The following is a 13,724-nucleotide window of genomic DNA, read 5'->3' on the forward strand; positions in this document are numbered from 1 at the left end:
GCATCAAGGAAAATGGCTGACTTCTCTTTGTCCAGTGGGTTTAAGTAAGAAACATTCCAAGTTCTACAGGGTCTTCCATTGGAGGGTTCATAGGTTGGCTTCAAATTGTCCAATGAACTTTGTCTTTTTAATAGCGCTCATTTATGCATACATTGTCCTTGGAGCCTTGGAACACAAGTTGCAACATGGTTTGCCAATTATTTTTGGTATCTGTACCTTCATTGTCCGCACCTGCAGAGACTGACCTTGTATCAAAGGGGATGAAACCGGCCTAGTACGAAACTTTGGAGATAAGTGTATTAATCATCTCTGCTGGAAAAATACAACTTCAAGCAAGAATATATGTTTCATTAGTTCAAGGAAAAGCCACGCAGTTAGAATTTGAGACAAGGCAACTAGGCCAAAGCCTCTACTAAATTTAAGCTAAGCAAAACAGTTTCAAATAAGAAATCATGGCATACACTTGCAATTATGTCGGATTACTACTTTTTTCAATACTTCATGATTAATAAAGCTCGTTTATAACGATGGCGAACTACCCCGAGGGCACAATTTCCCTCGTACATTATTTTCTGTACTAAAATCACACTACATTATATGCTTTTGGATACATGATATGTGAATATATGTTGGACCCTCTTTTTCTGCGTCATCACCTCCCAGGTGGTAAATCGATTGCTTCTGGTAATATTAGCCAGATATATAAACCTGGAAGCCTGAAAATGCTCGAACTCGAATTATTCTAGCTCTCATGTGATGGTTTGAAAGACTTCAAACGATTGAAGTTTCGTTTTTGCTTATTCCACTAGAGCTGGTTTTGTGTTACTCAGGAAGAAAGTGCAACATATATATTTTGCATACATTCTCTGTTCTGCACATGGTTTAAGTAGATAAAAAGACCCGACACTTTAAAAAAAGGATTTGTTACTGGACTGTTCTTGATGCGGTATGTTGATGGGGTCAAACCCCGAGGATGTGCGATTTCGCGCATGCGTGGCGGATCTAGTCCTATAGTTTTCTTGCATTTTAGTGGTCCTATAATGACGATGTGACTAGCAAAAAAATGGTTCCAGAATGCAAATAATAGGAGAAAGGTACGAAATAAGCCTGCAGTGTCTATTGCCTTCCTAGCCAACATCAGTATACATGCTGCCACTGCCAACCCATGCCTCTAATGAGATCGGTGAACAGCAAGGCCTGCATTGAAAAGCAAAACTGCTTTAAAGCCAGGAGTGTTTGAAATTGTCACATATGATAGTGACTTTTATGCAGATATTTAGCAATGTGTGCATTGACAGGCAAATTGAATTAGTCATATATGTGGCACTATTATTTAGTTTTTCTTCTTTTTGCTCCTAGCGCAATTGTTAGATAACAATATCTATCTATGTACTCGTGTTATCTTTCTGCTGCTCCTGACAAGCTATGGAATATAGATTGTGGCTGGAGGGGGGATCCCAGGAGAAGGGAGATTGGGTCAGGGGTCCTTGCTGGTAAGTGAATACACAACCTGTACCTTTATTCCAAGATTGTTTCTTCCTTTTTGGAAAAGCAATCCTTTTTGACAGTTGCATGCCTTGAAAGCTCAAATAATTTGTGTTTTGCACACCTCTGCAATTTTGTACACCAAATATAGATGTTAAAGGGTTAAGCAGTTAGCTTTCAATTCTTTCTTTTCAGTAAAATCAAACAGGAAATTTCTTCAAATGAGTCTAAGCTAATCAGTTCAGCGCTGGCACTTTAGCATGTTGATGGGAGTAGATTCCACAAAACAGGTCACAGACAGTGCTGGTCTGCTCAGGTCCAAATGGTTCAGCCATTTAATTATAAACCACTGTTCCCTGTGTGATTTGTGAGACTTCAACTATCCACTTTCTAAAAGTATCTTTTTAAAACCACCACACAAATGATCTGCATTCAAAATTAAGGTACTCAGGAAAAATACGTCTATTTCAATGAACGTTTTTGAAGAATGATCTATGTAGGGTGCCCCCATGGTATCCATCTATTGTCTACATATGTGGTTCATATCTCAAAAACGTTTACAGGTGGAAACCTCTAGAGTCTCTTGCTTCGTGTCTAATTTTCATATAATATTTGTGTTGTACAGTACTAATTTCCTCTTAAAGTGATAATCACTAGCAAGTCAGAAGTGTTTTCTTTACAAAGGGAATGTATCTTTTTACCCAAGGCTCAAATAATTTCCTTTAACCCCATTCTTCTTTAGCCATCTCCTCGGGTGACATCTTATTGTGGCAACCATTATAAAACTCCCATTGGCCTGCAGGTAGCAGATACAGCACTGGCAGGCAGGATTGTAACCTATGTCCTTCCTTCTGGATAGTCGCACCCCTCAAGACATGATCCATCAAGCCATGGACTTTGAGGCATACCATACCACCATCAGACATCATTTGTGATAGATTTTGCGTAAAGTCATCCTAGGAGTGCAAAATCAGGATTCACAAGTCGCTAAAGCGTTTCAAAATAATATTTTGACTTGAAGCATAGAGACCAAGTGGTTTTATGAGGTGGTGGAGCTCTTTAGCAACTTTCAATATAAGCACTTTGTATACCTGAAGAGGTTTTTTTCTTACTTCCTCAGCCACCCATTTTTTGAAGTATTGATTACTATGCTGTCTGTGAAGCTGTCTCCAGAGACACTGCAGTAACTATAGACTGAACACAGTTCACACTGGAGTACACAAGGAACTCATCTAAAGACAGACAAACCAGGGATTAATGGATGGAGACTGATGTATCTTCCTGGAACAGGAAGAGTAGAAAGAATAGCTCTGTAGTGTTGATGCAAACTGGAGACTGGTATTAATACATGTATTCAGGTAGCAAAAAGTATTCCCCTGTTCCTTAGACCTGGCACCACCTTGTCCTCCTGGTTGCCCATCCACCAATTAACTTTTTTAAAGTTTTGTGTGATCTTTTCGGGGGTGATATCTGATGCCTGCAATTATTCAGCACAAGTGTCCAGTGAAACAACATGATCACCACAGTAAATTTAAGCATTTGCCAGTGCAGTGACTCCCTTACCTGTATTGACACATTTTATAACTCCATCTTCGTTGAGGCATTTTTCATTATTGGTGCAGCTGTTATCTACACAGACCACTCTACCGCCTGGACCACAATTGCAAGATTTGGTGCAGCCATTCACCAGGATGGTCATACCCAGCTAGAGAGGGGAAATAGGTACAAAGTGTTAGTGTCATCCATCTTCCACTTACCCTGAAGAAAGACCGTTTACAGCCACATTCAGAGCGCGGTGGTAAGTGCTAGTATAGTGCGGACTAGTATTACACCTAATTTTACACTTTCACCACTTTGTGAGTGTCGTACAACTTGTGCTCAGTCTTGATGACTCCAGGTTCCACCTAGAGGAAACTGCACATGCAAAACAGTGTGGTAAGGGAATATCATGAAAGAAACACAATTTCCTGCATTTCGCCTTATTACGCAGCACAAAACATGAACTCTGGTGCAAAAACCTACTCGATTCCATGTGCAGCGGTATTTCACTAGGTGGGTATTGTGCCCGACTTCTACAGCAAGAATTGAAGTGACTGAGTGCTCCAACACAATATCCTAATTTAAATATCGACCTGCACTTACACTGACTACACACTAAAGACTCCCAACACAATTCAGTTAAGGAAAGTGTGTAGCCATCCAAAACTCTTTAAAACCAAAGTCATAGGAGAAGATAGAAGGCCATGAGTGGTACAAAAGAGGAGGCTAAACAGAGTAACTCAAAAGATTTCTTTAAAATGGGATGATGGGTCCATTGTGGCCATTTTCATTCTGAGCCCACCGACTTTTAACTCGCCGAATTAAATACTGCAATGCAACTGAGAAAAATGTACACTTTCAAATGAAATTCATAAAGATCTCATAATCATAAGACACATCTTGATCTAAATATGTTTCAGTTCTGTCTGTGAATTTGCGGACTAAAGGAAAATGTAAAAATTTGTCTCTGGCTTGGACATGTCTCAACTTCCTTAGCTGGGAGAAACAACTAAAGGGTGTGTCATTTATAGGCGATTTCTCAGTAGTACTCTTTCATTATTATCCAGGGAGTCACTAGATGTATATGTTGTGTAAAATCAATGCATCAGGAACAAGGTTTGCAGAACAGAAGATAACAATAAACTCTAGTCCCACTTAGGTGGTAATAACTCTCTATGAAACACAGGACTCCACTAGAGATGCTTATCATTTCAGTTCACTTGTCTGCTGCCAACTTCACCAAACATTAGATTAGAGAAATGCCATCCCCATCAAGCAAGGAACTATTGAGACAGGAATAATGCTAATATGGCACAGATCAGGCAACAAGACGTTATCTTCCTAGAGCCAATGTCAGGGCATTGACCATAAACCCACAGATGTTCTTCATGAAACATATGTGACTTTAGTTTGACTTTAAATCCATTACCTTTAATTCAAGTTAGTGAGGACACCTATTAGTGCTTAATTTAGTGTTGTAGAGGAGCTGTAAAACCTCTGTTGGGTGATCTGCCACTATAGGAAAGCTGACCACCAGAGTTATTCGTGGTGTAAGATCCCTTTAGTAGATATCATTTTTTGGTAGATTCCTTTGGATTAAGCACTTCCTCCAAAAACCAGAGGAGTTTCCATTTTACATATATGGCATTTTTATAGCACAATCCATTACCACCAGACTCTTAATCAGCCCCCCTCTCTCTATATAATCTAGCTGCATTCAAGATTGTTAGGCCCAGATTTAAGAGCCCTGAGCGCCTCCTTGTTCCACATTAATGTCATTTATTTTACGCTTATGTTGCCGAACAAGCCCAAAATCACTGCAGCAGATTTACAAAGTGGCTCAATGCTAGCATTGCACCACTTTGTAACCCCTTGCGCCACATTATCCCTGCACCAGGCATAATGTATGCAAGAGAGGCATTGGCCCATTAGGGGTTGCAGAAGAAATGTCAGAAAGTAATCTCTTTTCGGCATTTTTAACGCCTGCTTAGAGCAGATGTTAAAAGAGGGCACACCGTTGGTTACAATGGTCCCCTATGTACTGTTCAGGGTTACCGCCAACATTTTGGCGGAATGTATACAAAGGGGCGATCTCCCGTTAAGGGGAGCAAACAAATGGCACAAAGAAATCTCTTAGAACTGCCATTTATTTCAGCACTTTTAACGACTACTCAAAGCAGGTGTTAAAAGGAGGCTTGCCATTGTTTTCTATGGGCCTCAGTGGGCTTTTCAGGACTATTGTCAAAGTTTTAGACGCTAATCTTGCAAAGCTCCAAACTAGAGGTCAAAAATGTTTACGCTAGCTCCTCTAACTACCGGCAAAGTGCCCCGTATCTTAGATACGGTGCACACATGGTGGCATTAGGGGGTGCTAAGGGGCACAAGAAAAGTGGTGCTGCACTGGGTGCAGAGACACTTTTCTTGAATCAGGCCCTTAGTTTCATTTTTGAAGTTCCTAATAGCGAATCTTTGTGACTCACTTATGTACTAATGTGTTTTCTTTAGTGTTTTCTAATGGGCTCGCAATTGACCGACCTCATTAATATTCATGAGGTAGGTAGCAATTTGGGACCCAATTGGAACCATCAAAAAAACACACCGGTGGTGACCTGTGCTTTTAAATAAAGCAATTTTTTTAATGCAGCTCATTTTCCTCAAAGGAAAATGGGATGCTTTGTAAAAAGAAAAATTAAACGTTTCAGTTTCATGTTTTAAGAAAAGGCAGTGATCCGTGGGACCGATGCCTGTCGTTAAAAAACATTTTTGCATGCATCCACAAAGGGGAAGGGGTGCCTTGGAGCCCCTACTCATTTGCAAATGGGTTGCCACTTCCTCTATGGAGTCGGTAAAATATGAATGTTTTACAACCGCATTACGATCACAAAACATTCATACACACCAGTGCAATTTGAGAGGAGGTAGGGACACCCTAAACATGCCCCTTCCCAATACTAGATCGCAAAAGCAAAATGTGATTCGGTAACAAGTTACTTAGGGCCAGATGTAGGAAGCCTTTTGCGCCTCGCAAACAGCGAAAAACGCAGTTTGTGAGGTGCAAAAGGCCTTATGCGATGCAGAGTCACATTTTGCGAGTCTGTACCGACTCGCAAAATGTGATTCCGACTCGCAAATAGGAAGGGGTGTTCCCTTCCTATTTGCGACCGCATCACAATGTTGAGTTGCTTTGTGACTGCGAAAGCGGTCGCAAACCAACTCGCAGTTACCATCCACTTGAAGTGGATGGTAACACATTTGCAAAAGGGAAGGGGTCCCTATGGGACCCCTTCCCCTTTGTGAATTTCCGAAAATAGTATTTTTTCAGAGCAGGCAGTGGTCCTATGGCTACTCTGAAAAAAACGAAACTAAATGGTTTCGGTATTTTTTCTTTTTGCAGCTCGTTTTCCTTTAAGGAAAACGGGCTGCAAAAAGAAAAAAAAAACAGCTTTATTTAAAAGCAGTCACAGACATGGTGGTCTGCTGTCTCCAGCAGGCCACCATCCCTGTGAGTGCCTAGACTCGCTATGGGGTCGCAAACTGCGACCCACCTCATTAATATTCATGAGGTGGGTCTTTGCGACCCCATAGCGAGTCGCAGAAGCTGTCTGAGACACCTTTCTGTATTTCATTTTGCGAGTTGCAAATTGCGAGTCGCTAGTACTCGCAATTTGCAACTCGCAAAATGAAACCTCCCTACATCTGGCCCTAAGTCACAGTTTTGCCTTTGGTCCATGGCAAAAGGTAGTGAAGTCTTGACTCATCAGAACTGAGGCTTGTCTATATTTTATGCATTTGCAGTAACAAGTGGTATTGCCTAGGGAAATATTCTAGTTTGTGCTAGAATAAAGCAAACTGTCCACTGAGTACTGCTGCTGCTGTCTTCCAGTGCAAGCCCAGTGTTTTTTGCGAGTTTCTGTAGCTTTGATGCATTACGTTATTAAATGCTGCCGGATATGACTGGCACCAGAAGGGGTGAGGGACCTGCCCTAGAGGCCCTCGCAGATTTTCTCGAGCTCCCCCTGCGTCCGTGGGTCACATCTTGGAGTCAAAGTATTCAGTTGTCTCAAAGACATTTTTCCAATGGACCAGGTGGAAGTAGTTCTCAAGGTTCTGTGGTGAAAGGTCATAGACTTATCTGCATAAGATCTTTAAAGGCTGTCCAGAGTCAGAAGTCTGTGCTGTTAAAGCCCCTCTTTTTTGGCTCCAGGATGTGTGGTAAATTGCTTGAGAAACTAACCAAAAAGACCACAAAGGACATCGAGTCCAAACCGCAACTCAAAACTTGGGGCCAGATGTACGAAATCGCAATTTTGCAATTCCTAAGTAGCGACTTCATAGAAATCTCTTTTGAGGAAATGCAAAGCCAGGGATGGCAAAGGAAAAAAGGCCCCCGTGCACCCTAAAAATAGGGGTGCACCTATAGAGCGCACATATACCTAAGGGGCATGTGTGTGCTCAATTGCAATTATAAATAAGCACCTTGGGGTGCTTTTTTTGAAATTCAACTTGGTTATCACCGACTTCAAGTTGGTGGTCATTGCATCTCCAAAATGCCCAAATTACATGCATGGTACATCAGAATAGGAAATGTAAATAGGAAATCCCTATTTGTATTTCCTATTCTGGGAATAGCAAATTGCAATTCCAACAGGGTGGAAATCACAATTTGCAATTCCTTAAAGGGCTTTGTACATTAGAAAAGCCCAGTTAGCATTTCTTAATGGCTTGAAATACTGATTCAGACTGTTAAGAAATGCAAAAAGGCTTCATACATCTGGCCTTTGATTTCATTCTCTAGAAAGTTTTGTTATCCATCATCAGCTTCCCTGGCTAGAGAGCCCTTTGAAAGAAGGAGTTCTGGTGCGAGGCCCATATTTCCAATAAGTTCTGCCAAAATTTCCACTGTGCTCTACTCTGCTCTAGTAGCCTCAAAGACACAGAAATGCCAGGACAGAAGATCTTCCTATGGAGATGGCATGTCAACATTCTCACCATGATCGGGAGGATCTATAACAGATCATCAATATTGTAAGTAACAGATATCAGATTTAGGGCCTCATTTAGAGTTTGGTGGATGGGTAACTCTGTCACAAATGTGATGGATATCCCGTCCACAGTATTACGATCTCCATAGGCTATTATGGGATCTAACTCTAACTGTAACTCAGGCTTTTAGTTTTTCCCAATACTCTTCATCCATTTGTCATACTGATGTCATGACTGTGACACATAGAGAGGCGAGTAGCTCTTCAGCAGGGTATCATGGAGCTGTTAAATAAATGAAATGCCTTGAGACGGGCAGCTGCCTGCAAGGAAAACTTCACCTCATTATCCATTCAAGATACAATCCTTTCTGACCGTCATCGTGTTGAAACTTCAGAGGTCTGCACGGATGCTGTAGGCTTAAGCATTGCATACAAATGTACCTGAGGTTCCAGAAGTACCTCAGATATACCTTTGGCACTAAACATTTATTGTTCTTGATCTTTATATTTTGATTCTCCATAGTGGCAAAACTGTTCACCCTTTTTTTTTTTTGACACACTCAAGTACTGCTGCATTTCTCCATTTCATCAACTGGCTTACTTCTGCCCCTTCTCTCCCAAAGACACAGGACGACATTACCAATAGTACCATTGACTGCAGTCCTATACTTTTTTCTCAACCAGGTAGTCTCATGAAGAACTTGAATTTCCTAGATGCCCCTATCTAGCCACATGCTGAGGCATGTTTTTGTCACAAAGACAACAAGCAGGTATGGTTGAGTTATATGCCATGGCCAGGGAATGATTGAAGGTCTGGAAAGGGATGGTGGCTTGCATCAAAGTGTTCTTTGGAAGCCATCAAAAACTCAAGGTCCTGCTTCATCATGTGCTTCCTCATTGGCCTCTTATCTCAAACACCTTAAAGGTGCTCATTACAGCCACTTTGAAGATCCACAATGACCTATACTTGGGATAATTGTCTGCTTATCTTTTGGAGAACGTTCTCTATATCTTCCTGCTCCTTGAGTTGTTGGGTAGCAGTCATGTCTACTGGGCTACTCCTGAAGCCATTAACAATTTAGGGGTCATTGATCTGAATGCATTTTAACCATTCCTCCAAATGCAGGAAGCTGGCAGTCATACATCGAATTCTTGTGGAGTTTCCCTGACCCTGTAAGGGAGGGCAGGCTTAATTCAGATGGACAATCAGATGGCAGAATCCTATCATCATGGGAATATCAGGTCTTCCAGTTTAGCAGATCTAGAAAATACGACAAGTCATTGGGCACAGCAGAGTTTCCTGAAGCAAGCTTGAGCTAGTACAAAAGTTTTTCAGGCTTTACGCTTCTCTTTTCCCCTTGTTTCCCTCCCTGGAGTTTTTACACCGGTTGTCTGTGGTACAGGTTCCTCTATGTGACTCTGTTTGAAACAAAAATAAACATCCCGCTTTCTCAGGATTGGATACTCTTTTCAAGCCAGGTAACATGGGGGTGAGGGTAAGGTAAAAGCATTGCAGACCCTTCTCCACAATCTAATCTATGGAGAGACTTGGAAAATCCCAGGGCAGACATCCACAATGAGCACTGGTAGTACTAAGTTTTCTTCACCTAGAGCATCAGAAAGTTAGGTTCAAGGGGAAGGTTGTTTACATAGCCGTACCTTTGAACTGCTATTTTAGAGGCTATTTCTGAGGCGTGTTCTTTTTTTCCATCAGGTATCCTGTGACAGGGCTCCACCCCAGGTCTTGTGACCAGTTCCAGGTTCAAGTCACCCTTCAATGCTTTCATTGTCTCCTCTTTAGGGCAGTGAGCTGTGATTAAGTCCTAGGGGCAGCGCTTTGGGGAGGGATCCTCTGATGACATTTACTGTGCCCTTTGCCACACAGTCTCGAACATGAGTGACAAGAAATCCATTCACCCATTCTATCACTTATTTCGCCACAGTTGTCTAAAAGCAAGGGATTATAGGGCTCGGCTATGTCACGATTGTTATCCAAAATTATTACCAGACAGCAAGCACTATGTTCAAGGCCCACATTTTCCCTAAGATCCTATCTTAATTTCACATACAACAGAATGCAGTCCTTCTGTTTTTTATTCTAGAATGGATTGTCTCACACTTAATGCACACTCCTTTAACTCATCCATCATTTGAAAAGTAAATTGCATTTGACTGTGTTATTCCAGCAGCAAATGTTAAAAGCTTTCAGAGGCTCCTTGTAGCCTCCGGCCTTCCCTAGCTGTTGTCTTATCCTACATTCAGTACTCCCTTTGCAAAACAGATTTAGGGCCATTCCACCAGGGAAATGGCTACCTCTTGAGCTTCATCTCCAACTGTTTCCACGCAGGGCATTTGCAATGCAGCCACTTGAAGATTATTGATTAGTAAATGTAGCTTTTTTTCTTTTCTCCTACACTTATATCCAATTGTCTCTTTGTAGTGAGAGACAGAGCTTTGCAGTAAGTAAAGGGGTCCATATTTTTTCCTTCTCTCTCTTCTTTTTCCACCTTAAATACACTTCTCAGTTTTGAACACTATTTTTCCTTCACTGGCCAAGGCACTTTGCTAAGTAATATATTAGGGCAGCAGTTCACATGCAATTACTTTATTTTGCCTTTATCAAAGTAACATTAAAAAGCTTTTACCTGTAGATACCTCCCGTTGTACATGCATCCACAAGAGTTCCTGGGCACACAGAGGCTGCCATCGAAGACATACCCGGCATCACTCTCACAGCCCTCATAGCATCGTCCTGTGCAATGGGTTTGCTCCAGGAGGGCTGGACAGGTGTAATCACAGGTGTATGTGCAGAGTTCATAATGGCTGTTAGCTGGACATGTGAAGGCTAGGGAAATAAATAAAATGTTCCTTAATGTCTGCAATGTGGAATTTGTACATTTAATTTATCCACTCAGCTCCACCATCATTGCCAGTTTTGAAATCCAAACTCTTGGTCTGCAGAACAGTGGCATCTTAGCCTGAATCAACTCTGTGAAAATATAGAGTTGAACCAAAATATGAGCTGGACAATATTACTCTCCTGCTACATCCAGATTTTAATATGTGTGAGATAACTTCTCCACTCCCCTAGGCCATTCAGATATCTGCTGCTCCCTCTGCCTGTTCATAAAGCCTAAACACAGTATCTGCTTTTCCTCTCCCTTAGGCCATCCAGATTTCTACTCCTCCCACTCACTGTCCATAGAGCCTAAACACTGTATCTGATTCTTCGCTCGCCTAGTCCATCCAGTGTTCTCCTCTTCCTCCCTGGTCAGAGAGCCTAAACACTGTTTCTGATTGCCCACTCTCTTAGGCCATCCAGATTTCTGCTTCTCCCTCTCCATGTTAAGGGAGCCTAAACACTATTGGGCTCATTATGAACACGGTGGGAAACCCCGCCGTGCTCATGCTGGCGGTCTTTCCATAGACCACCAGCCCCCTTGAGACCCCGCCGGCCGCATTACGAACATTCTGTGGGGCCGGGACATTGCCGTCACAAATGCCTCAATGTGGCGGGTACAGCAGCACCCTTCACGCAGATAACTGCCCGTAAATCAGGCAGTGACCTGCGTGACGAAGAACTGCACGGGGGCCCCTGCACTGCCCACGCCAAGTGCAGCACCCCTTCTGCCAGCCTTTATCAGGCAGGGGAATCCGCCAGGGAAAGGCTGGGGGAAACAGGGTTCATTATCCAAGCAGCGCTGCCCTTTCGGATATTGTATTCCGCCATTGTCAGGCTTCCTGTTGGCCGTAGCCTGGCAGCCCTCCCTGTGTTTATTATATGGCGTTTCAGACTACCATGCCAGTGGCGGTCTTTTCCACCGCCGCAAGCATGGCAGTCTGAGCTACCAGGTTCATAATGATCCCCTATATCTGCTTCTCCAAAACCCTAGTCCATCCAGATTTCTACTCCTCCCACCTGCACAGGGTGTCTATAATGGTGCCTGCTCCTTCACTTCCATGGTACATTTGTACCCTGCTTTAATAATGGAGGGTATCAAAGAGCACCCCTGTCTGTCTGCCCTCTTTTCTCCTTATTTACTTACCTTACTGTCTCTTCCTTTAATAGTGAAAAGAAAGTTGAAGGTCCCTACTGCAGCATCTGAATGGTACACAAGGTTCACAATTTACTCCACAGGTATATCTACATTTTTACTCATTCTTCCATTTCAAAAAATTTATGGGGACAGGATTTGCCTCCTATCTCCAGTGGGAACGTAATGACTATACTACATTTCATTGCTATGATCTATCGATGGTGCCCACACTTCAGCTTCACTTACTGAAGAAGCAGTGGCTCTTGGGGTATGTTGGAGTGAAAAGGTACCTCCTTTCCCTATGCTGTACCTCTTTTTGTTCCCTATGCTATAGCTCCTTATCTTTCAATGCCCTCCCTACTCCAGTGTGCATTCAAAGATATGGCACACATTCACTGACCTGACCTAATTGTTAGTCCACTTGCTTGCCGAGACTATGTCAAGGTCAATTCAAAATACACTGTCCCTCAATACTTGAATCACAGACTTTGGATAGCACATTATGCTTCCATACATTTTTGCACATGTTTCCCATCCTATTCTCTTCCATAAACGAAGTCCTGAGATATAGCTCCTTATTGGAGATGAAGAAATTCAGGTAGTTAAAATAATCAGTATAGTGAGAAGGAACTGCTGTAACCTCTGCCAGGTGGAGTTTGGAACCTGGACACTGAACTGTATATACATGTGACAATATTTTACATGGTATGGTACATGCAGAAGAGCAGTGATAGCTAAAGGAAGCCATGAATGGCAGAAGCACTATCACTTTAAAAAAGCTGGACCTGAAAAATTATAGAACAAAGTGGATATCCAGAAAACAACATACCTCAAGAAATTACACCAATTTTCAGGTCAACAATCACACCCACTGGCTGCAGAAAACCACTCAACCACAAGTAAGTGATAAAATGACAGAGGATACTCTCACAGATGTCAACCCTCTGCCAGAGACAAACTTTTCCCACCAATCCAAATAGTTAACAAACTTAACCTATCTAAAATCATTGTTAAAGTTCTTGTACTGGGAGTAAATTAAATCATGAATGACATAATACAGAAACTGCTCTACTGGCTTGTATGAATGGTTGGAACATATGCAAAAACACTGTTGAATGCTTTACATCTACAAATGGTGCCACAGCTGATATACCTCCTGTTGTGGTATTCTAGTTATTGAAAAGGAAGATTTTTATTTACTTAAGTGTGATAGCCTATGCTTTGATATAGGAGGAGGGCAAAACATTATCTTTACAAGAAGTGGGCTTGAGGAAGTTGAGTATGTTGGTGAGATCTGCAAGAGATAGGACTTCGGAAGGATGATCATTGGGGGATTCTGTGGGAAGGGCTGACTGAAACAGGAGACGCAGGGTTGGTGTTGTTAATGTGTTGTTAGATAGTCTGTAGGTTTTCACTGAAGAAAAGGTTGATAGCATTGCATTGGTCTGTGAAGTGCTGGATAGGAAGGTTAGGCATGTTGATACTGTGCTCGATTTTCTTGTAAAATGCCCTGATTCTGTTGTAGGTACCATGGGCCTGGGCTCACTGCTGACCATCCATAATTGGTTTCTTTCACACCTGCTCTTAGTTTGAGTGGTTTCCCATTGTCACAGATATCAGGCTTTCATGGGACCAAAGGTCCCACTCCTGATTGACTGTTGTGTCAAAAGCAGCTTCCTGC

The 13,724-nt window shown here is 42.2% G+C and overlaps 1 protein-coding gene across 1 annotated transcript in view; it reads right to left on the reverse strand.

Annotated features, from left to right (window-relative positions):
• The window catches only part of LOC138246476 (IgGFc-binding protein-like), a 372,467-nt gene that overhangs the window by 283,864 nt on the left and 74,879 nt on the right, over positions 1 to 13,724 (reverse strand). The window contains exons 10-11 of the mRNA XM_069201113.1: positions 10,652 to 10,851; positions 3,049 to 3,190 (exon numbers count right to left, since the gene is read on the reverse strand). Coding sequence (XP_069057214.1) covers positions 3,049 to 3,190; positions 10,652 to 10,851 — 342 coding nt within the window. The remainder of the gene's footprint in view (positions 1 to 3,048; positions 3,191 to 10,651; positions 10,852 to 13,724) is intronic.

Source organism: Pleurodeles waltl, chromosome 7 (genome assembly GCF_031143425.1).
Source record: "Pleurodeles waltl isolate 20211129_DDA chromosome 7, aPleWal1.hap1.20221129, whole genome shotgun sequence".
NCBI lineage: Eukaryota > Metazoa > Chordata > Amphibia > Caudata > Salamandridae > Pleurodeles > Pleurodeles waltl.